Genomic DNA, 22,457 nt, shown 5'->3' with positions numbered 1-22,457 from the left:
TACTTATTTATTTATTGAATTAAGGCTTTTGTGATCCATATCAAGTTTTTGAGACATGTTTTTTCAGCAATAATCACATCAAAATTCATTTGTCGATGCGTTTCGAACCAGCAAGTGTGTTTCATTATCAAGACAAGATGAAGAACCAGATCATGACAACAATGTTAAATAGAGAGACAGATCATTCAAACGGCTAGAAAAAAAACTACTACTTTTGACCAAAGAAAACGGCTACAATGGATTGGACTAGACTGGGCCAAGAATTGGGAGAAAGTTTGTTAATTAATTAATTAACTAGCTAACTGTTAGATTTAATTATTTTATTTAAGTATATATCCTAAATAATTGTTAAGGGACAATATAAGATCTTCTTTTTTAATTAACTAATACTACTATATGAACAAAAATATGAAGGTTTATTAATTAAATAATCAACTAGTTAATTTGTTTATTAAGTTTATTTATTTAAATATATATGTAAAAATATATTATCCTCAAATTTTAATTTAAAAATAATATATATATATATATATATATATATATATATATATATATATATGAAGTATTATGGGACAAACTAAGATACAAATATAAATGTTTTATATTAATTAATTAAATATTAATATGTTTATTAAATTTATTTATTTTTATTTGAATATATGTATTATAATTTGGAATAAATTAGGGTAAAATATAAATGTTTATTAACTAATCAATCATTTAGTTAATTGTTAAAAATCTTTATTAAGAATGTAACTTATTAAAAAACTAAATAGAAAGAATTTTACAAGAACCTATACATGGAAATTAAACCTAATAAATAAATATTATGCTAAGCTATATTATCTTCTTATTTATAGTTTAGAAATAAACTTATAAGAATATTATTCTAGGATTAAATCGAAAATATTAATAAAAATAAAGTAAAGAGTACAAAAAAGAAGAAGAAAAAACTATAAATCAATAGAAAAGGGAACAAAACAAACCAGTAGTGCAGGGAATAAAACAATGAAAATAACGAAGGAGGGTGAAAAAGAAAGAGGGGGGAGGCAGTGGGGTGCCGGGGGTGTAGGGCTAAGAGGAAAGGGCAAGAATCCAACAATTGCTAATCTTCCAACTGTCATCCCTATTAAGATTGCTCGACCTCCTTTCGATTTCTATGACTTCCCTAAACTTATGGTGATGAAAAGGAGCAATCTTAGCAATAACCCGAGCCTCCTCAATACATATATGATTCTTAGACTTCTTTGCGTGTTCAGCCAAGGCTAAAGATTGGGTCCTCCTATGCTTGATGTCGACGCTGTGCTCATGAATCCTCTGATTAATAGATCGCCCAGTTTCACCAACATAGGGGGTCCCACAAGAACATGGAATAACATAAACACCTTTCATGTCCTTGGGGTCAACAAGGTCTTTTACAGACCTAAGGGAGTTACGAGTTGTGTTAAGGGGTCTAAAGGTTGAGGGAACATTATGCTTCTTGAGGAACCTCACGATCTTGTCAGTGGTCCCCTAAATGAAAGGGATATGCACCCCTGAGATTCAATCTTTAGGGTCTTTCTTAACCTTGGGACCTCTGCTAGCTTTAAGGAAAGCTTTCAGACCTTGGTGCCTACTATATCCATTATTAACAAAAACATTAAGGAGATGGGCTTTCTCCTTATCAAGGTTCTTTTCATCAGAGATTCTCAACGCTCGAGTAGCAAGCGTGTTGAGAACACCCAACTTTTGAGTAGGGAAATGATGAGAGTTGCATGAGATACTGCTTAGTATTGAAACACTTAGTGGGAGAAAGAACCGTCATACTTTTTCGAAATAAGAACATCAAGGAAAGGCAGGCACCAATCAACCTCCTGATTCATAGTAAACTTTATGGAGGAAGATTGGTCGTTGAGATGCTGGAAAAATTGATATAACTCTTCTTGACCATGAGACCAGATGACACAAGTGTCATCCACAAACCTTTTCCAAAGCTTGGGCAGGAGCCGAGTTGAGGCCAAAGCCCTGGATTCAAAGTCTTCCATAAAAAGATTAGTAACAACTTGGGACAGGTGGGAGCCCATGGCAACCCCGCATGCCTGCTCATAGAATTCTCCATCAAAGCAAAAAAAACTAGAAGTAAAACAAAACTCTACTAAACGAGCGGTATCAAGATAAGTGAGGCGATTGATGACCGCAATAACATCCTTAATAGAGATGCAAGTATAAAAAAAGACTACATCAAAATTAACAAAAATATTCTCACGGTCAAACTTTATGCTTTTAACTCATTGACAAATACAAAAGAGTCTTTGACCATAAAAGCGAATAATATAATATCTTTCTATTAAAAAATAATTATAGAATAATTTAAAATATAGTAAGCAGCAACATAGGAAATCTAATAGGATACTTTTTATATTAATGAAAATAACTGCGAGCGAGTGTTACGTTCCCACTTTCCTCCATGAAAAAACCAAAAAATTATCTCATTAACAATGCAATGTCCCGTTTGATTAATATGCGAAGAGAGTTGCTTTTAATCAGCAAAAAGATATTTGAACGGTACACCTTTACTATCTAAGGGGAGATCCCACCGCCGCTTACGCACCTTCCAAATTCCGAGGATTGTTTTACTTCGTGTGTGCATGTCATTAGAAGCCCTACCAAAGAAAATGCTACGAAAAGTCAAAGGAATGTCCTGTATATATTAATAGATATATCCGTTTTCGAAATATATATACACATCGTATATACGCACGAACGGCACGATTTCTGCTTGCCGGTCCAGGCCAGGCAGAGACAACGCGAAGCTAAGCACATAGACACGGAATATGTACATATTTGTGTCTATATATACATCTTTGATCGTTTTTTCGGAAGGCGTACTTTATGAACGACACCGATTAAACCCTCGTTCACAGAAGTCGCCCAGGATTGGCTATCCTTCTGCATGAGGAGGTTATTTTAAATATCCACGCCTGCCCGCCCGCTCCATTATCTCACAGGTCCTCGTCAGATGAGAGGCAGTCATTTGCAGCAGAGCAGTGCAGCTCTATATGACCAGACGGGAACTATGGGGGGCCAGCACACGGGTGACGCCAGCGATGCCACCATGTCCCGCTGGCTGCAGTCGGCCGGCTTGAGGCATTTGGCTTCCCCAGGCCTAGATCACCGCTTTCTTTCCAATTCGCCTGTGCCGGTTTGTTTTATCTAGCCTTCATTCACCCGCATTTTATTCATTTCAGAGTTGCCGTTTACGTTGAGGTGATTTTCATAAATTTGAGCGATATTAAGAAAATTTCAGCACCAAACCCTTGTACCAAAGCTAAATGTAGAGCAAATTTAAATTTCAGCCGTATCATGATCATTTTCAGCGTTGTTCATATGAATTCGGCATTATCAAGATCATGTTTGGCATTATTTATACAAATTTCAGCATTATCAAAGATCATTTTCGACATTATTTATTTAAACTTCGACAGTATCACGATCCTTTTCAGCATCATTGATAAAATTCTAGCAGTATCAAAATCCTTTTCTGCATCATCAATATAAATTTTAGCAGCAAACTTTGACATTGATGTTATTTCCTACAGAACACAATTTTTTGGCATAAATCTCGGTAGTAGTTTGGCGTTTGACTCAGCTAAATTATTTTTTGGGGATTTGGGATGCAATATTTTGAATACTATATCATTAGGATTTTTAATTTGGGGTAAAATGCAATGCTGGTAGGGATATGGCTCGCAGTCGATGGAGGAGAAGCAGAAGTTGTTTAAGATGTTAAGAAGCATGAACCTCGGTGGCGAGTCTGGACTGGAGCCTTTTACTCCCCCTGGGGCTGCCATCGACGTGTTCACGACCCCCGAAATCAGAGGCGAGTTTGGTGCTGGGCTTTTGGATTTACATGCCATGGATGACAATGAACTGCTTACTGAGGTTAGTAAAGGCATATATGTGTTTCTCAGATTTGGACATTGGAATCTAGCCTAAATTTTTCTTTCTCTGCTTGATCTTGTATTAAATAGTACGCATAGCAATTTTTCTGAAAATCCCAAGATTGCAGCTATAAGCTAGAAAACTGCTGTTTGTTACCAAGTTCTTGCCGGTTGTCCCATCCAGAAAGGTCTGCAATTTTTTTTTTTCTTCTATCGGCTATTGTATAGAGTCTTGCATATCCTTATTTCAAATAAGAGAGAAAATTAATGTTGCTATCAAAATTAAAGGAGGGGACCTGTAATGGCAGGTCATTCTTCAGCACCTACTAATTTTCTGTGGGTCGTATTTTAATTTTGGGCATTTCAATTTGTGTATAAAGGCACTGTAGATTAGCCCATGTCAGCGTTCAGTGTAGCTGAACTATAAATTGGCGTCTGAATCTCATCCGTTTCAAATCCAACTGTGGAGACTCAAGAGTGCTATACTTCTTTTCGTTTCTGAGCTGACTGGAGATAGTTTGCTCGAGTCTAAAGTTGGCTTATGATCTCCTTAGAAGAAATCAACATATCTCAAATAAGATGTTATCAATCCGTTGGTCAAAGGACAAGCACAGCATGCTGGTAATTACACCTTCACAAAGGAAGGGATGACAGTTGAGCACCTTGCACTTAATGGTCTGCCAATCTGGAAAGGAGATGGAAAAAAAATTGCAATTTTTTTAAAAGGCTTGTTAGGCATCCGTGATGCAGCATCTCACCTTTTCAGTGTAGGAACAACACTATGTCCTGTTTGTGGGATGTGCAGATTATGGACAAATTTCAATATCATTTACTGGTATTATGCAAAACCTTATTTGGAGCCTCTATAAACCATGATCTTTATGGTCAAATGCAGGGTCCAAAAGATCTTACAAAGCAATACTTAATATTACCATTTTAAAAATCTAGTTAGTACGCATCAATTTTACTTACAAAAAAGTGGGCTGCTATGCAGTCACCACAAGTGAAAGAAGATTAGGCAAATGCCTCAATGGCTGTCAAATCTGCCCAAGAGCATAATGCCTATCAAATTTTCCACTCAAGCATACGATACATTCACAAATTAATATCATTGATATGGCATAAATCCACAAAAACCATGTAATGTAAAAAGGGAATTTTGCCCTAGAACTTCTTCAATAGCTATGGTTATAAATAAAATTTCTTCCTTGCTTAAACAATTTAACTCAACACATGTAACATAAATTTCAATAAACAAAATCAACTTCAATTATGAAATAAGCTAGCGATGCAATCACCCAGCGTAATATATTCAGTTCCAACCAGCCTTAGCAAATTCAATAGTAAAACATAGGTCTGAATTTATGTGCAACTACTAAAACATTCTACGAGTTCTATTGATCAAATGCCTTAGAAGTCTCGGAGCTATTTCAATTAGGATCTTCGTACTTCCACAAGTTTTACTACATGATGCTATGCCTCGTTCCAAGGACCAGTGGACCACTTGCTTGGTGCTTATTGATTCCGGCCAACCTTAGGCTAAATGATGAACTTCAGGGATCTTCCTTAGGTGGTGATCTTTGACTACAGGAGATCTGTGTTCTCTGCTTCAGTACTCCTCCAAAAACTCGTCCAAGATATGATCTTGGGTCTGACCTCTTCAATTACAAGATTCGCACTCTATTCCATGTCGTGGCCTTCAGAATTTGATTTGCTACAGGGACCCATGTAACACTTCCCATGGCCACACTTTATTTGGATCGTCAATTTTGGTATCACAGATCTTGCATCGTTCAATGCTTATTTCTCCCTCAAATAAAGACCGATCTACCACAGGGACCCACGTAACACTTCCTATGACCACGCTTTATCCCAAAATAAATTCGGATTATCAGTTTAGATGTCCGAATCTTGCCTCATTTAGTGCTCCAGGTTCTAAGGAGAATGTTGACTTTCTGAAAAATGGGCTGAATTTGCAATGGGTTCGGCCTCGGTCTAGCACTATGGTAGTGTGCCTTTGCCCAGTTCTTCGTTGTTCTAAGGCCAGAGGCTACAACCTACCTCGGACAAAGCTCTCAACAAAGTTTCTTATAATATGGCCATAAATTAGTTTTTGAGGAATTTGTCCAACCCTACAAATTTGCCTTGAGCAAACCTTTTTGTTCTTGGATAATAAATTTCCTTGTGCTAGAACAAGAAGAAGAAAGAGAAAAATAAACTAACTAGGGTGGAATCTTTCATCGCCGAAATTAGTATAAAAAGAGGTCTCAAAACCCTCAGAGCCTCAAGCTCAAAGAAAATCAGAGATAATTGATCCAATCCAATGATGATTGAAAATGAATTCAACCCTCTTATATTTATAGATTTCCTAGAGGGGCCTCTTCTTCTTAAATGATTGAGTGAACTTTACTCCGAACCCCAATTTTGGGTTTCTTTGACCAGTTGCCCCAAAACTCTCTTAGATTTTGGGGGTTTCCCCTTTCTTGATGACTATAGCCTATGGGGATTGATAGGCTACTTCGCCTCTTGGACAATTAATTTCTCAGGAGCATAACAATCCATCCTTCTCGACGTTGCTTTTCCTTAAGCAATGACAATTTTGCTGCTGCCCACTTTATTCCCCATCCTCGATATAATGGAGGCATTTTCTGACATCTTCCATATACTGGTATTTTGACTTCTCCAATTTGACGACTTTTTGTTGATTATTAATTCCTTATATAATGGATAAATAAGGTGATTTCCTTCTTACGTCTGCTGCTTTTATTTCTACAACCTCAATTTCATCTTCATTTGTGGAAAGAACACGAATCAAAGGTAGGAGAAAAGAATAAATAAAACTCTTCTTATCCCACTGTAATGCTTTAAAACCTTCTAGGGGCACCTTTGAAGTGTTTGTAACAAGTTGAAAAAAGCATGTATTAAAACTCCGTACCACCGCCCAAAACCATTGGAGATGCCACACTGTAACCAACATACTCCGTATTTGCTCTAAGGTCATCCAAATCAATATTTGGAAGCCCACTAATGAGAAGCTCAAGTTCCTTGTCATTAATTATAGAAATCAAGTTTTTTGTGTGAAAATTCCTAAACCGGAATCCCTACTGCAACAACTCATGATATTTCTCCTACTTGTTAGATTTACATGAACAAGCTATTTGCAGTTTTTTACGACAAACATTGAAATACATACACTGCAACCTACACCATTTAAAATAATATGCCGAAACAAGAAACTGAACAAGAGAAAGATACAACACAAATGACAGTTATTTTTGGACAAACATCCCTGGAAAAACCCAATGCGGGAAAACCAGTGCAACATATATGAGGGTTTTTATTATTAAGCATAAGTTTTTTCTGAATACTATTGATTTGGGATAGCATTGGATGTGCTCTAGCCATGAAAATTGGTGAAAGAGGATAGAGCATATGAGATCTCCATGACCCATAAATGGTTTGGGGAAAGTCCACCTGGTTAGAGAGATATTAAAATAATTAATATTTTTAATGGGTTCCTAAGTCTAAACTTAGGAAAATAAAAATATTAATGGGTATTAATATAAAATTGGGTGAGAAGGTTCTAAATAACATGGATCAAGCCAAATCTAATCTTAACCGTTGATTAGAGATTTAATCTCGACCGTTGAAAACTCAACAGAAAAAGTATAAGAGGAGGCTTGAGGGTTAGTGGGAGATACACCAAGTTGATCAGTAAGTTCGATTTTCTGGAGCGGGGTTTGCTGAGAGAAATCGAACCAATGATTAGAGTTGCAGGGAGGGGGCAATGAGGGCATAGCAGAGGGGCCCAGATAGTGCCGGAGGATCAGCACTGAGGTAGAGAAGGCTACGCAGAGTCAGCAGGAGCCACGTAGAGGGCCAAAGGGATTGCGCAGAGGATACCAAGGTCTGCGTGAGTGATGCAGAGGGCCAGAGGGATTGCGCAGAGGATACCAAGGTCTGCGTGAGTGACGCAGAGGGCCAGAGAGCCAACGCAGAGCATCAGAACGCTGACGCAGAGGCCAGGAGGGCTGATGTAAAGCCTCAGAGAGTTGTTGGAGAGATTTTCGTGGAGCAGACTTGCTGAATATCTGCTTCTGAAGAGAGGTATTACTGCCAGAGTGATTTCTCTGTCGGGTGAGACCGTTTGGCACCCAATTGTACTCAAGAAAACTGCTTAATAATAAAACCCTCAGAGTTGCTACATCGGTTTTTCCAAGTTGGGTTTTTCTGGGGATGATTGTCCAAAAATAATGGTGTCCCATGTGTGTTTGTCTATTTTTTTCAGTTGATGATCTGTAGATGGTTGAGATTGCATTGTGTTTATTTTCAGTATTTATATGGTTAAATAACTTGTTAAGAAATTAAACAAGTAGGTGAAATAAACTAGATAGTGCAGGAAGAATTTCTAATGGGTTAGAATTAGAAATTTCAACATGGTATTAGAGCGTTGCAGATCACAGGAAAGCTGAAGGTACCAGTTGAAATCAGAAAATTTGTAGCAGAAACAGCTGTCCCGAGAGACAAAAGTTGTTACTAAGCAGAAAGCAACAGAGAAGGAGTGACGCAGAGAGCCTGTGTCATCATTCCGAGCCAGAGAAAGGGTTAGCGAGAAACAATGACAGGCAGAAGAGGCTCACAAAGAGCCACGTCATCTTGCTCAGCCAAGAAGGAGTGACGCAGTTGGTCAGAGGAGGGATTCAACCTTGCCGGGATTGCGCAAAGCTAAGTGGCTCAATTTCTTCAGCTGCTAGGGCCTAGGAGTTGTGGATTGTGAAGCTGGTGGGGTGCTGTTGTTGTCCCAACAAAACAGTACCTAACGGGATAGAACCAAGGTAGAGGGAGTCGCTACCTAGGCGGATTTCTGGCCAAGAAATCCATATCAGTGTTGCAGGAGCAAAGGGGATCGGAGAGGAGCGATTCGATTGTTGGTAGAAGGATTTCCAGGAGGGAAATCGAGACTTAGGAGTCTAGGAGATTTCCAGGAGGGAAATCGAGACTTAGGAGTCTAGGAGATTTCCAAGAGGGAAATCGAGACTCAGAGGGAGTCTAGAAGAGAACTTCTAGGAGGGAAGTAGAGACTCAGAGGGAGCCGAAGAGAAGAGCAGAGATGGCAATGAATGGACTGAGGGATCATGAAAGGTTGGACGGAGCATCCAACTTTGTCATCTAGAAGGCCAGGATCTTGTTTGTTCTAGATAGACATTGCATCAAGGCCTTCACCTTGAGAACCATGGCTATCCTAGTCGACCTAACTGATAACGAAAGGTATGAGGATGCAATGGCCAAGGCAAAGTGCATAATCCTTGATGGGTCAAGGATCATGTAGTTCAGCATATTGCTGAGAAGAATACGACAAAGGAGATGTGGGATACCTTGACAACATTGTATCCAGGCACTTTCGTGCAGAGGAAGATGCTGCTGGAGAATCAACTGTGGTCGTATCAGATGCAGAAGGGGGAGCAGATGGATCTATTCCTCAGCAGGTTGCAGGAGATTCGGGACCAATTTACTTCCATAGGGGCCATGCCAGATCATGAGTTAATGGTGAGGACCGCCTTGAACACAGTCTCCAAGGAGTGGGAGACATTCATCCAAAGCCTTTTGGGCAGAGCAACTTTTCCAGGATGGGAATAGTTGTGGCTAGCTCTTTGTCAAGAAGAGAACAGACGACTGACCAAGGCGGGAAGTAGAAACAAAGGAGGTCGAGTCAAGAAAGAGGAGGAAGAGGATGCGTCCCTAGCATTTGCGCGACAACAAGGGAAGAAGAAGAAGAAGGACATCTTCAAGATAAAGTGCTTCCATTGTGGGGAGCTGGGCCAGTGTCCCAGGAAGAAGAATAAGGGAGAGGCTACTGACTCCCAGGCAACGCCGACTAAGGCAGAGAAGGAAGTGGAGACTGATGACGACTGTGCCATGAGTGCTCATACACCTCCAGAGAAGAGGTGGGGTAACATCGAGCTGTAGTCAGGAGGACTACAGGAGATGTGGGGCAGGATCCTTGAGGTACCCAAACTCTTGGATCATATCCGGCTACGGGAGCCCCGAGAGACAGTAGCAGGATGACGGATGTCGGTAGAAACAAGATGCGGATGGAGCAGCAGAACAATGCTAGAGTGCAGGGCTCTATAGCAGCGCTGTGGGGGTTGCAACAGTGCGAGAGGCACAAAGGAGGTTGTAGTAGTGCAGGAAGGCACAAAGGTGTTTACAGTAGTGCGAGAGGCACAAAGTTGTTGCAACAACGCAAAGGCATCAGAGGGAGCTTCAGCGTCAGGAGGGCTTCTAGCCTGATGAGGATGTCAGTAGTTGGGTATATCAGTTACTGTCTCAGTAATTGAGTTGCAGTGCAATAGTAGCAGTGGTAGTGCTATGGGCAGCATGATGCAACATGATGAGAGAGGGTTGCAGTGCAGATGCATTGTTGGGAGAAAGGACCAGCAACAACATGGATGCAAAGGGAGCTACAATACAGATGTAGCATTGGCAGTGACAGAGCCATGGGTAACATTATAGGAGGTAGCAGTGCAGAGGATGTTGGGCAGTAGGCCAAGCATCAACACAGGTACCGGTGCCGAATGATCAGAGTGATGTTCAGTGGTGGAGCATTACTAGAGCACATTCCTTGTTAAGAGGGAGTCTTGATTTGGGGTAGCATTGGATGTGCTCTAGCCATGAAAATTGGTGGAGAGGCTAAAGCACATGAGGTCTCCAAGACCCAAAAATGGTTTGGGAAAATTCCACCCGGTTAGAGAGATATTAAAATAATTAATATTTTTAATGGGTTCCTAAGTCTAAATTTAGGAAAATAAAAATATTAATGGGTATTAATATAAAATTGGGTGAGAAGGTTCTTAATAACATGGATCAAGCCAAATTTAATCTTAGCCGTTGATTAGAGATTTAATCTCGACCGTTGAAGACTCAACAAAAAAGTATAAGAGGAGGCTTGACGGTTAGTTGGAGACACCAAGTTGATTAGTCAGTTCGATTTTCTGGAGCGGGGTTTGCTGAGAGAAATCGAATCAGTGATCAGAGTTGCAAGGAAGGGGCATTGAGTGCATAGCAGAGAGGCAAAGATAGTGCTGAAGGATCAACGTTGATGCAGAGAAGGATACACAGAGCCAACAGGAGCCACGCAAAGGGCCAGAGGGATTGCGCAGAGGCTACCAGGGCCTGCATGAGTGACGCAGAGGGCCAGAGAGCTAGCACATAGCATCAAAAGGCTAACGCAGAAGCCAGTGTTGATAATATCGTATCGACAAAATATCGATGAGGGTCCAGAAAACATCTTATCGGCAATATCGGCGAAAATATCGACAAATATCAACAAGCATAAAAAATGCATAATATATTCATTTTTTCTTCAGATTTTTAAACATATAAAGCAATAACAACATGAAATAAACACATTGGCACATAAATACGAAGAAAGCACTGATATATATGATGTAAAATAGAAATGATACATCAAAGGCGATACCAAATCCTGCTGATCCCTGATAATTGTCCAATCAAGGACTCAAATGTGGAGAACCAATACAAAATAACATCACATATATAAAAGTATCTCATCATCGTGAGTTATATGTAGCAAAACAAATAAAACTAGCAGCTGTCTATCTGAAATCACTGCCCTCTCCCCATTTTACGGGGAAATATGATGGGCTGTTTGCCAAGCCTGCCCCTAGTAGTAGAAGGCCTTGGCCCTGCACCTAATGTCAAATAATGAGTGCTAGGTATGGAGCTGTGCTCTCCTATATCTATAGTAGATGGTGTTGATGCTGATGCTCCCACAATGGCCTCCTCCTCCTCTGACTCATGCTCCTCCTCCTCGTGCTGCTTCTCCTCTGAGTCCTCCTCCTCTCGCTGCCCCTGTTCTAATGGATCATCTGGCTCTAACCATGAAGGTGACTCCTCCAAGATGGGCTCCTCAGACTCCACCCTCCACTGAGACTATACATCAATATTGTGTAATGAAATGGCATCTGGATCCATTGGTGCTTCTATTTTCTTCACTCGAAGTCGGATATTGTAATGCACATACACTAAATCATTGAGGCGTGCGAACTCCAACTTGTAAGAGTGTAAAAAAGACTAATGAGTTTTGAGTGTTGACTCTTGACACTTGAAGGTCATAAATTAAAAATTAAAAATTACAAAAAGTGTAATTGCTCAACTGAAGGTTGGAGCTCAAAGTTATACCCGTTTCTCTTTTTGCGTGTATTTTTTCAAATACACTCCAATTGCGCTCACACCCTGAAGAGCTACATGTTTGACTCAAGATTTTTATGGCCAATTTCTGCAAATTTGGTGCCCTTGCACCATAGCTTCACCACCAAATATCTACAACAAAATAAAGAAATAAAAAATTCAAAAACTTAAAACATAATTAAACTTTCAAATAAAAGTTACATAATTGAATTTTAAAAATCTAGAATTATAACTAAGGAAATTCTAAATTGAAAATTCTAATTTCTAATGAGTGATGACTTGTCACTTACGTGGCATGAAGAGGGTCCTTTCCCTAAGAGCATCATTAAAGCCAAATAGGCCAACATAATCCTGATAAAACTGTATCTCACGATTGATTTCACTACGAAGCTGAGGATCATATACCATCCTATGAATACAGGAATGGAGCCCTTCCATCACCTCGCCATCAAAATCAAAGCTGCATTTGTATGAAAATGCGGGGTTGAGAAAGAGTGCTGTTGCATGAATGGGTCGATGAAGCATCCATGTCCACCGACTATCAATCACATCCCATAACATCATATGCCTATCAAGGCCAGCAAAACCCTTGTCTGCATAATAAGAACGAATGGTCTCCTTGGCCCTATCCATTGCCCCATACAAATAAGCCATTGCAAGCTTCTCCCCATCTACCAATCTCAGAACCTTGCCCCATTGCCCCATACTATAGGTTCACTAACTGAGCATGCTTCTTCTACTCCCTGCCAAAATGTGTCAGAGTACACCATTTTTGCAATGGCTCTCCTGTCCTGTCTCCTGCTGAATCGACAATCACGCCACTGATCAGAAACAAACATTTGCTTCAACTCGAACTGACATTGAAGCAAGTTCGAGTTGAAGCAAAGACTGAAGGGTAATATAGTTTGTGACAAAATGTGTGATTGCAAGACGCTGCAACTCCTTGTTTCTAGTGAACCTCCTCATGAGGCTAAGAACAAAAACATGGTTATAAATAAACTTGGGGACGCTCCTAGCCATATCAACCACCTCCTTGATGAAGGAGAGTTTCCCCATATCCTCAAGCAGCAAATCAATACAATGTGTTGCACACGAAGTCCAGAACAATGTGCGATGCCTCTCCATAAGCATCTTGCCGACAGATACATAATTAGCTGCATTGTCTGTTATGGCCTGCACCACATTCTGCACACCAATCTCCCAAATGAACCCATCTAACAATTTACATATCGTTGCTGCATCTTTGATATGTGCTGATGCATCCATTGATTTAATAAACATGGTACCTTTAGGACAATGAACCAAGAAATTTAGAAGGGTCCTACCCTTCCTATCTGTCCAACCATCAGACGTCACTGTGCATCCAGAAACTTCCAATGTTTTTTTCAACTTCGCTAATCTAGAGTTGATGTACTGCTTTTTTGCTTGAAGAATTGGCCCTTGCAACTCCTCATATGTAGCACTTTTGTACCTTGGGCCCACAACAACAATAGCATCACACATTGGCTGCCAAAATGGATTGGTTTTGGTGATGTTGAGAGGTAAGTTGCTCCAGAAAAGACACCTCCCCATGACTCTATATGCTTTTTGCTTCTCTTTTTTTTTAACAATTGATTTTATGCCAGGTTGTGCTCCATGTCCTGTTCGTGGAACAAAAAATGATGACTTCACACTAGCAGTAGCAGGTGATGTTGTGGAGCTCCTCCCACTACCCTCAACATCAAAATCAAAAGAAGATATCCCAAAAGATCTACTTGCATGTTCAACCTTGTTTCTTTCTGCCTGTTCCTTCTTTTTGTCCTTTTCATCAATTGCTTCAAGAGTTTTTTGTATAAGCTCTGGACTAGAAACTGTACAAATCCTAACGCTATGTCCAGTGAGTCTAGCCAGATGGTATTACAATCGTGTAACCCCTTTTGTCATCCTAGTCCCACACAATTTGCATGATAGATATGCCCGATTTGTCCCACCATCAGGCTCCCCATACTCCCAAAATGGGTCCAAGGCTTTTGGCATATTTGCATTTTGTAGTGAGCTAACTCAAATGTAGGGAACCAAAAAAAATATTAGAATTAATAGGTAATAACCACCACATTTTACAAAATAATTTTTTTGCTACATTATTTGCAATGTGAATTTAATGAAAAATCATAAATGACAATAAGAGGGTGCATTTGAAAGTTAAAAAAAAAATGGAGTTTGCTGTCCAAATATGTAGAAAACACTTGCATTTGCTCATGGGCATGAAAATCATAGCAAATGGAAAAAAAAAACAAGCAAAATGTTTGTAGGCAAATAGGCAAGCAACAATAACCCTAAATCTATCAAAAAAATCATTAACATAGGGGTTTATTAGAACATACCTGTTAATGGAAGAAATGAAGATTGTCTCATTGTTCTTCAATCTTTGATCAACAAAATATTCGTTGTTGGTGGCGATAATGGCTATTCAACCCTCGAATCCTCCTTGATAGCAAGCACAATGCTCTCCCCTTCCTTCTCCAGCAATCAGAAAACAAGAATGAGGTAAAAAAACGATTTTGGCCTTTTCTAGCTGCGACATCACATTTTTTCACCTGCCCAACGATTTTTTAGGTCGTAGTGCGATATTTTCCCGAAATATCGACGTTATTTCGGAAATTTTGCAATATTTTCGGGGAGACAAAATATCACGATATTTCCTTAGCGATATCTCGTCTCCCTGAAAATATTGCGATATTTGCGAATATCGATTATATTGTCTTCACTGGTTGACGCAAAGCCTCAGAGAAGCGTTGGAGAGATTTTCGTGGAGCAGACTTGCCGAATATCTGCTTCCGAAGAGAGGTATTACTGATAGGTTGATTTCTCTGTCGGGTGAGCCAGTTTGGCACCTAGTTGTACTCAAGAAAGCTTCTTAATAATAAAACCCTCATAACTGCTGCACCGGTTTTCCCAAGTTGGGTTTTTCTGGGGATGATTGTCCAAAAATAACGGTGTCCCTTGTGTGTTTGTCTATTCTTTCAGTTGATGATCTGTAGATGGTTGAGACTGCATTTGTGTTTATTTTCAATATTTGTATGGTTAAATAACTTGTTAAGAAATTAAACAAGGAGGTGAAATAAACCAGATAGTGCAAGAAGAATTTCTAATCGGTTAGACTTAGAAATTTCAACATTGTATTAGAGTGTTGCAGATCACAGGAAAGCTGAAGGCACCAACTGAAATAAAAAAATTTGCAGCATAAACAAAATTTGTTCCTAAGCAGAAAGCAACAGAGAAGGAGTGACGCAGAGGGCCTGCGTCATCATTTCGAGCTAGAGAAAGGGTCAGTGCAGAAATAGTGAGAGGCAGAAGAGGCTCACGAAGAACCACGTCATCCTGCTCATCCAGGAAGGAGTGACGTAGTTGGCCAGACGAGCGATTCAACCTTGTTGGGATTGCGCAGAGCTAAGTGGCTCAATTTCTTCAATTGCTAGGGCCTAGGAGCTGTGGGCAAATTGTGGATTGTGAAGCTGGTGGGGTGTTGGTGCTGTCGCAACAAAGCAGTACATAACGGGACAAAATGAAGGTAGAGGGATTCGATACCTAGGTGGATTTCTAGCCAAGAAGTCCATAACAGTGTTGCAGGAGCAAAGGGGATCGGAGAGGAGCAATTCGACTGTTGGCAGAAGGATATCTAGGAGGGAAGTTGAGACTCAGAAGGAGTCTAGGAGAAGATTTCCAGGAGGGAAATCAAGACTCAAAGGGAGTCTAGAAGAGAACTTCCAGGAGGGAAGTAGAGGCTCAGAGGGAGTCGAAGAGAAGAGCAGAGATGGCAATGAGCGGACTAGGGGATCAGGACAGGTTGGACGAAGCATCCAACTTTGTCATCTGGAAGACCAGGATCTTGTCTGTTCCTGATAGACATCACATCAAGGCCTTTGCCTTGAGAACCATGGCTATCCCAGTCGACCCAGCTGATAACGAAAGGTATGAGGATGCAATGGCCAAGGTAAAGTGCATAATCCTTGATGGGGTCAAGGATCATGTAGTTTAGCATATTGCTGAGAAGAATACGACAAAGGAGATGTGGGATACCTTTACGACATTGTATCAAGGCACTTCCGTGCAGAGGAAGATGTTGCTGGAGAATCAACTGTGGTCGTATTAGATGCAGAAGGGGGAGCAGATAGATCTATTCCTCAATAGTTTGCGGGAGATTCAGGACCAACTTACTTCCATAGGGGCCACGCCAGATCAGGAGTTCATGGTGAGGATTGCCCTGAACGCAGTCTCTGAGGAGTGGGAGACATTCTTCCAAAGCATTTTGGGCAGAGCGACTCTTCCAGGATGGGAAGAGTTGTGGGCATCTCTTCACCAAGAAGAGAGCAGATGGCTGACCAAGGTGGGAAGTAGCAGCAAAGGAGGTCGAATCAAGAAAGAGGAGGAAGAGGATGCAGCCCTACCATCTGCGGGACAGCAAGGGTAGAGGAAGAAGAAGGACATCTCCAAGATAAAGTGCTTCCATTGTGGGGAGCTGGGCCATTATGCAACCCAATGCACCAGGAAGAAGAATGAGGGAGAGCCTTCTGACTCCAAGGTAGCGTCGGCTAAGGCGGAGAAGGAAGTGGAGACTGATGACCACTGTGCCATGAGTGCTCATACGTCTCTAGAGAGAAGAGGTGGGGTGACATCGAGCTGTAGTCACTGCTACAACCTCATTGTTGTAACATAAAGGCCTTCACAATAGTATCACCAGGATCATTTGCTAATACATCTCTTGCTGTACTGAGATCCTCTGAGACAATGAGATCACTGATATATATATATATATATATATATGATCATGATCTATAATTACTATGATTTCAATTAAGTCAGGATCAAGACTATGATCCTTGTCACTGTTCTTCGAAGCATGTTGAGACTGCCTTATACAAGATCTGAATACTGATGACTTAGTCTCCTTCTCTATGTATGCCGAGGATCTCTTCACTGAACCCTTATTTCATTATCATGGCAAGATTGTAATATATATATATATATATATATATAGAAGAGACAACATTTGACATACTCTTCATTGAGCTGAGAGAGTAGATCTATCACTGTTGTTCAACGACTAGTCTGTTATAGGAGTGCCACCGAGATCTTGATGCCAAGACTGCTCCTTGTTATGTCGAGATTGCCATGTCGAGAATGTCCAGACTTCATGCCACCTCATCTGAGATCTTCTCTGCTTCTTCTATCCGAGTTTTTGCACCTGCACTTGAGGATATATTTAGCCCCAATACTTGCCTCACAGCTGCGTCATTATTGCTCCATATATGCGAGGTCTTGACTGCACCTAAACCCCAACCGAGGTGCAGTCAAGCCCTAACTGCGGCTCTGCTCCTCCATACGAAATTTCAGAGCAATCCAAAATTTTTCCTTGATGTTTTTCGCTGACCCTAGATGGGTATTTATAGTGGTTATGTCCATACATTGGAGCCGACGTGTACTTATGAACCGACATGTCCTTTTTCAAGCCGATGTGACATCCATTTATATATTTAATTCATTTTGGAGCCGACATAAGATTTCTTTGTTGTTTTGCTTGCAGATTTCGGTGAGCTTGCTTCTGAGGCATTGATCTTGGTCTTGGAGGGCTGTTACACAACTTTGAAGACTTGTACATATTTACATGAACTCATAAAGAGTTTCTACACATGACTCTTTGACATTTAAATCAATGTTTTAAAAACCGTTTTTAAAAACCGGTTACCGGTCTAACTGGCCGGTTAGCAAGCCAACCGGTCTAAACCGGCCAAAAAACCCGGTTTGAATGCCCATTTCTCCATTTTTTTGCCCTAACCGGTGAAAACCGGCCGGTTTAGGATGGAACCGGCCGGTTTGTATCAAACCGGCCGGTTTTGTATCAAACCGGCCGGTTTTGTCTTAAACCGGTCGGTTTTAGGCACGCCCACCATAAAGTTAAAAAAGCATATTTCTGACTGTGTTTTAGGGTTTTGGGGGGAAACTAAGGGTGTTTCAACCCTAACAATGTTGGCAATAAATGGTAATGTTAAATTCTTAATGTAAAAGTGACATTTCCTTTAATTTTAATTTTCATTCTTTTACTTAAATTTTTAACATTACCATGAAATGACTCAGGATGTTTGAGAGTGGTTTCGACCTCATTGGATTTCATATGGAGAAACTAGAATTTTAGATTTCACTCAAAATTCAACAGACTTAATGGTTTTTAGGATTTCATGATTTGGGGGTAAACAATAAATGCAATCGGAGCTCCAAATGATGAGCAAAACTCCCGATCTAGATCCCATTGTGTTGGACGATATTGATCCAACATCAGAATGGGTGGAGGAGACTGAAGAACCTGTGTTTGACGTTGATTTTGATATCGACATGGCTTTAGCGGGGGATGAAGCAGATTATGTGGTGGCATCAGAACCAGGATCAGTAGCGGCATCAAGGAAAGGCAAAGAACCAATGGAAGGCACTAGTCATGCAGGTCGACAAACTCGTGCTTCCATTAGGTCCACTTCTATTGTCATTGGTGGCATTGATACTGAGGTTGTAGATCAGGCTGAGGCATCCTCAGACTCTGAACCAGATGATGTCTATGTAGCTCTTGATGATGATCCTGTGTCTAGTAGTGGTGATGAACTTGATGATTGATCATGTGTACACTGTAGACTTGTAGTAGGCCAATGGCCTCATAGCTTGCAACATTGTTTTTGGACTTTATAGGCCATTTAGAGCCTCATTTCTTATGTATTTTGCTATTTTGTCGATGATATGTATTGCACTCGGTGCCATTTTGATATATTCGCCTTTACATGGTATATAAATGAGCAAACTTTGCATATTTTGTCTCTATTGGCTTGGAATCATGGTTTTACATCTTAAAAATAGTTTTGTTTCATTAAAAATTAATTATTTAATATATTTTTTTAAAACCTGTTCGTTTAGACCAAACCAGTCCCGGTTAGACCGGTTCCGGTCGGTAAACCGGTTCATTAGGTGGACCGGTCCGGTCACCGGTTCCGGTTGTAAAAACATTGATTTAAATAAATCCTAAAGACATCAAGAAGAAGTCTTTTACCTAGAGACACTTCTTGCTCATGAAACCCATGTAGCAAGATTACAAAAATAAATTATTTCCTTTTATTACATCAAATACAAAGATCATGTCATTATGAAGACCAAACCTAGTTACACTTTCTTCAAGATTTTTAATGATCAGATCAAATGGTGCTTGAGAAGAGATTGAATGCCTCACATATATAGTGATCCAATAGGCCGAATGGGTGCCATTGAGGGCTGGGCTGATTTGGTGACTTGAGGGCCGACTTGGACATCTTGTGGAGCCAAAAACTAAAAGTCATAAATTTAAATTTTTCTTTTTGATAAGGTCATTCGAACATGGCTTGTATTTTTCTTTTAACAAATACATGAAGAATACGATTTTCTTTTGAGCATGGACATGCATTACATAAATATTTAACATATACGATAAAAATATATTAATATGAAGGCTGACCATAGCTACAAAATTCAACAGAATGTTCTTTGTTAGTAATAGTTATGTTTTCCTTCTCCAAGTCTGTCTAAGTTCTGGCATCTGTCCTAGCGTTTAGGTAGGATTTTATTGTTAATTATTTTAAATTTCGTATTTTACTATTTTTATGGAGAAATTGAGGGAAACAGCAGGATGCTCACGGGAGACAGCAGGAGCCTTCAGGGAGATATTTTTAGCATCTTTCGAGATGTCTTCAAGTACATGAGACATCTCTGGTTTTTGAAATGTTTTCCTGACTCCAGGAGATACATCTCCCTGCTAGTATGGGTCTGATACATGTGATTCATACTCTTGTGCTTCTGGCAGTTATCTTTGATGCAAGCAATCAGATAATTGGCAGTGATATTATATTCCATAAACATGATTACAGAGGTACAATCACAAGCCTATATTGCATCAACAGTCACCTTTAAGGGGTTTGTTCCTATTTGATGACTCTGATGTCTTTGGTAAATAAATTTCTTATTAGTCACTGGAAACTATCGGATTTTCTGAAGGATCTATATCAGTAAGTTAATTCAGAAAAGTGATCCAATTTCTTAACCCTACATGTTGCTCATGTAGTTTTATGTGTCTGAGCCCTTGCTCTTCAATGGCAGACAATAAAATATTAATTTTGTGCATGCATTTGTGGGGCACTAGATTTGACTGTCTTTCCTATTTTCAGATATATTTTGATACTGGGGTATGAAAGAAACAAAATCATAAAAGTAGTTGGAAATTGGAATCTATTTGGTTTGCCATTTACACATGGCACCTTTCTGTTTTACAGCTTAAAGTTGAATTGTTAATGGCATTCCTAAACTTTGATAGAGTGTCCAGAGTTGACTTAGTTTTATTACTCATCTGGCAGCATGCAGTGAAGGAAGGTTTTGAAACATCTTTCATCTCCGTAACTGAGTGAGTATGGGAGTGAGTTTGATACTGATGCCTGTTACAGATATTTGTAGGTAGCCTTTTGATTCCTCCTTTCCATTAGGAAACTAGGTTACATTTTTAGAATTTTTAGTTGTTTTCAATCTAAATCCTTTGTTACATGGGGAATTGATGGTAAGTTTTAATAAGAATATCATCATCTATTGTGACATTGTCACTAGGTAAAATTTGAGCACTTTCTGAAAGGGGGAATGCTATGAGGAAGATCACTGGCGGCTGGCCTTAGGTTTTTAGCCACTTGTTTAGCCATTATAAATTATTAAATCCTTCGTAACCTCAAGGTTTCAACTTTCAACTTTCAAGCCCTGTGCTGGGCCCATCGTGAGGAGAATAAGATTCATCATGATATAAAACAGAATTTCAAAATTTCTCAAGATTGTGTAAAGGTAGGCCACTCTCATTACTTAATTTGTCAATGAGTTTGTTAATATATAAACACTAGAGCGAATGTTGGTGTTACAGATGTGACTTAACTGAATTTTTGTTCGGATAAAGATCATGTTAGATGCGATTTTTTTCTTGTCTTTTGCGTTTTGCAGGTATTGAGATATTGTTTTATTAGAGAAACAAAATGGGAAAAATGTTTGGACTTTATTTGGTTTACCTGTTCTCACAAAATTCCTTTTTGTGGTGCAACTAATTTTTGATGGTTCCTGACATGCCTAACCAATTTATGCAGAATCCAGAATTGACTTGGGTTTACTTTCCTTTTCTGGCAGCATGCAGTGGCAGAAGCTCTTGAAACATCGCCATTCATGACTGTAAATGAAAGGGGATATGGAAATGAGTTGGATCATGGTGCTGGATCTGGCAAGCTGGAGATGGGACCAGATATTAGCTTGTTCAAGTCATCTATAACTGATAAAGAAACCACTGGACGGGAAGGAAACTTGGCAAAAATTAAAGTTGTGGTATGTCACATTTATCTTCGTGAAAATACGGAGTTGCAATAGCTTGGTGTTCATAGGTGTCATGTCCTTTTCAAAGTGATGCATTTTACATATTAAATCCATATATCTTAAGTTGGTTGGAAGGTTGTCCTTGATTATTATGGGGATATATATTGTATCCTTGAGTCTTTGTATGCTTTTCCTTTTTCAGTTAGAGTATACGTGAACGTCTTATTCTGTTACATGGGATTATGGTTAATGTTTCATGCAATGTGATTTAGTGTGGATATGAGATTTGTTGGGGTGGGTAATCTGGTGTTCATAGGTGTCATGTACTTTTCTAAGTGATGCATTTTACATATTTAATCCATATATCTTAAGTTGGTTGGAAGGTTGTTCTTGATTATCATGGGGATATATATTGTATCCTTGAGTCTTTGTATGCTTCTCCTTTTTCAGTTAGAGTATACGTGAACGTCTTATTCAGTTACATGGGATTATGGTTAATGTTTCATGCAATGTGATTTAGTGTGGATATGAGATTTGTTGGGGTGGGTAGTCTGGATAATGTTAAGTATATTCGGTTATTGTTGATGTACAGATGTGATAATGCAAGTTACAAAACAGTGGACAAATAAGTGACTTTTCCTTGAATGATCTGATAATAGAATCTATATTACAAATAATTCACATATTTTAGTTTCAAATTAAGTGCTGGACAAGTTGTGTTCCATAGTTGATCTTTTATCAATTAGTAGTATGGTTTAATACCAAGGAATGGCGTACAATCTACTTGTGAGATTTGCATAAGACACACCCCACCTTGATCCCAATGCCAACCTGGGCCTCCAGTATCCCCGATGCCTAAACGTGCTTGCTGACTCTCACCCTGACCTATGATCAACCCCATATGGTTAGCCCACTCCATTGAGCACCAATTCAGAATCTCTCGTC

At 39.7% G+C, this 22,457-nt stretch overlaps 1 protein-coding gene across 1 annotated transcript; it reads left to right on the top strand.

The window, feature by feature from the left end:
* Positions 1 to 2,731: 2,731 nt before the first annotated feature.
* Positions 2,732 to 22,110, top strand: LOC149190055 (kinesin-like protein KIN-13A). Its single transcript, XM_089410422.1, has 4 exons — positions 2,732 to 3,181; positions 3,718 to 3,921; positions 21,333 to 21,524; positions 22,105 to 22,110. The coding sequence occupies exons 1-4, from the start codon at positions 2,999 to 3,001 to the stop codon at positions 22,108 to 22,110; spliced, it is 585 nt and encodes a 194-aa protein (XP_089266548.1). The 5' UTR covers positions 2,732 to 2,998.
* The last annotated feature ends 347 nt before the right edge of the window (positions 22,111 to 22,457 follow it).

The sequence above is a fragment of the Pinus tabuliformis genome, chromosome 3_1, assembly GCF_031772625.1.
Source record: "Pinus tabuliformis cultivar Carrire ecotype Pingquan chromosome 3_1, CPIR1, whole genome shotgun sequence".
Lineage (NCBI taxonomy): Eukaryota > Viridiplantae > Streptophyta > Pinopsida > Pinales > Pinaceae > Pinus > Pinus tabuliformis.
This window is presented reverse-complemented; position numbering and strand designations above follow the sequence as displayed.